At 38.6% G+C, this 2,880-nt stretch overlaps 1 protein-coding gene across 1 annotated transcript in view; it reads left to right on the forward strand.

Moving 5' to 3' along the window:
• The first annotated feature begins 283 nt into the window (after positions 1-283).
• The window catches only part of LOC144630606 (uncharacterized), a 104,274-nt gene continuing 101,677 nt past the window's right edge, over positions 284-2,880 (forward strand). Inside the window, exon 1 of the mRNA XM_078488982.1 lies at positions 284-856. Within this exon, the coding sequence (XP_078345108.1) occupies positions 628-856 (229 nt within the window). The 5' untranslated portion in view covers positions 284-627. The remainder of the gene's footprint in view (positions 857-2,880) is intronic.

A 2,880-nucleotide genomic window follows, 5' to 3' on the forward strand; every position in this document is an offset into this window, starting at 1 on the left:
CAGCGTCTATTGAGTTCAAATAACTCTCCTTGAATGCGTGCCTAAACCCATTAAACAGCCATCGTTTGTTTGTCATTTTTGACAGCTCAAATCCGATAAAAGGAAGTGAAGTTTAAACAAGAAAGAAGCAAGCTTTGCCAAATGCCAATGAAACGTGGAATTTTAATGCCCACTTTTTTTTATTTCTTCCAATGCGCTTGTCTGAACTGCTTCACGTTTTAAATTCCGTGCCAGTTTTCTATTAAATCCGGGTTCACGAGACGGCGAAGTGACCCTTGGCCCTATAGTTATGTTTTACGTCAGTCTCGTCCATAATCCGCTGTCTCTTACAACATTCAACACTCATGTGCTACTTTGGCATTTCCGCTCCAGGAAATCAATTTTGTTTTTGTTTGTCTTGTAAAGTATTGCACTTATCTAAATTATTTTTAAACTCTTACGGATCAGCACCTCGCCAACTGACCAATCACAGGACTGTCTGTGTAGTGTTAACGCGGGCCCCACTCGATAAGGTCCCGCCCTAATTTCCGGTTTTTTGCCACACGCGCTAATCGACACAGAAAAGGGTCACTCGTTCGCATCATAAGCCAGATAGCGAACTTGTGTGTCACATTGCACCACCGGAACATGGCCCAACTCAGTTCAAAACAATCTATTACTTTCTCCATCGATGGGATCCTTAGCTCTGGCAGCGAGGAGGAAAATCTGCGAAGAAATTCGGTGGCTTGTAGAGAAAACTCGTGCAAAACTGAACCGATTCCTTCTGCCGGAAAATCAACGGTAAATGGTGAAGGCAATAACTCAAGAGCGGGTAATAACAGCCCTGATCTTAAGACAAGGGTGGACAAAGAGTCAGGTTAGTTTGGTAAATTTGTTGCTCAGTAATTTGTACATGCTGTCTTAGCTAGCAAAAAAACACAACTCGCAATAAAATGCCATGCAAAGCAATTATGAGTTTTCTTCGACTTGGCGCTGTTTTAGTCAGTGATTCAAACAGGAAATTAAACGGCACGTTTTGCCCCTCGCATTCTGGCTTTATTTTCTCATTGCAACATTCAACGCAAAGAACATTGATGAATAAAAGCCAGGGTGAAAATCGTCTGTATTTTTGTTTTACTATTTACTACCAAATTAAATTACGCTTCTTTTTCCAATTTCGTCTGGTACGCTGGCTGTCTTACAGGCGCTTTGACCAGCAACTGTTTGTAATGAAAATTTCACCATCTTAACTTGCGTAATAATTGCCTTTTATAAAAGGTTAACTCCATCAAACATAATCATCAGTATTATATTTAGAAGTGGGAAATGCAAATATTATTTCTTTTAAATGTGTTGGAATCCAATTAAAATGGCATCGAGATCTGGACCAAATTGGATAATATTTTAACCAGATCATCCGAAGATTCTTTACAGCCTCTTCTTCCTGTTAAATTATCATGACTTAGAGCTTAAAATCCAGCTTTGTGTTATCGCAAAAGGCCAGGAATCATCCTTGCTTCATCTCAGCAATTATAAGTAATAATCGTCAAAATTTGTCACGGAATTTTGACGCATTTGAATACAATTTGTATCAGTCATGGAACTGAAAATCTTACAGTCATTTTACTAAACTGTCATGCTCTTCGAAATCTTTAGAATTATTGCAATTATTGCTGATATAATTTTTTAGGTTTTATAGTTTCCCTGTTGACTCTAAAATAATGCATGTATTTCTTCATCTGGTCGTGTCAACTGGCGATGTTTTACGATAAGTTCGCCCTCAGTCTCCGGAAGGATATAACTCCCGTATTTACTTGAAAATATAAACTCTCCGTAGTTACTCCTTTTATGACTGAGCACCCGAAATCCTGATCTGTTTCAGTGCTGCTTTTATTTTTGTTCCATAAAAGTGAATGAGAGCTTAAGATCGAACGAGTCAACTGGCGTTGTTTTCGATAAGTTCGCCCTCAGTCTCCGGAAGGATATACTTCCCGTATTTACTTGAAAATAACTCTCCGTATTTACTCCATTTACGATTGAGCATCTGAACACCTGATCCGTTTCAGTGCTGCTTTTATTTTTGTTCCATAAAAGTGAATTACAGCTTAAAATCGAACGAGACAAGTATTAAAAAAAAACGTGAAGGGCAGCATTTATCGCTATCAATCTAGTGAGCTGTGTGGTTAGGATTATATTGTGAAATTATCTCTGAAACATAGACAGGAAAAACGCAACAACTTTCTAATAATCTTATCTCAATCACTTCAATCCACACGCATTGTGTTTCGAGGCCGGAATTGGTACAGTGTGTAGGCTGCAATATCGTGAACCTCTTAAGTTCTTGAAAACTGGGTTTAAAACGCGAAAGCTGGAATACATTTAATATGCATTGTTGAGAATTATAAAATAAACGATCATACAGTGAATACTTGAACCTCTTAACGCAGAAGGCTTCGCAAAGCCCTGACAATTTTGAGTGTGTATTAAAAAAGGTGTACTTGTAGTCATGCAAATGGCCTCAGACTGAAATGTTTTCAGTACGAATTTCACTTGTGCTGCAAAGCGTTAAGAATTTTCTTTTTCGATCTTTTTCATGTAATTTTTTTGACCAATTCGTTGACAATTTAGACAGAAGCTGACAGAATCCGGGCAGTCGAGGAGACGTTCATGCTGGCTTGTCTGACAACCAGGGCGCCATTTTGTCTAAACATGGTCCACTGACCCCAAGAGATTACTCTCACTGTAGAATGGAAGGTGTAAATGTTTTAGTAGTGGGCGGAGTTGCGTTGTTGAGGCACTCTTGGCTCAAAGCATTATCGTTTCAAGACACGCAACGATTTTCAAACCAAAAACGATGTACATTTCTACTTATTTTTCACACTACAAAGACTCTTCTTTACT

This window comes from Oculina patagonica, chromosome 11, assembly GCF_052425735.1.
Source record: "Oculina patagonica isolate OP01 chromosome 11, crgOcupat, whole genome shotgun sequence".
Classification (NCBI taxonomy): domain Eukaryota; kingdom Metazoa; phylum Cnidaria; class Anthozoa; order Scleractinia; family Oculinidae; genus Oculina; species Oculina patagonica.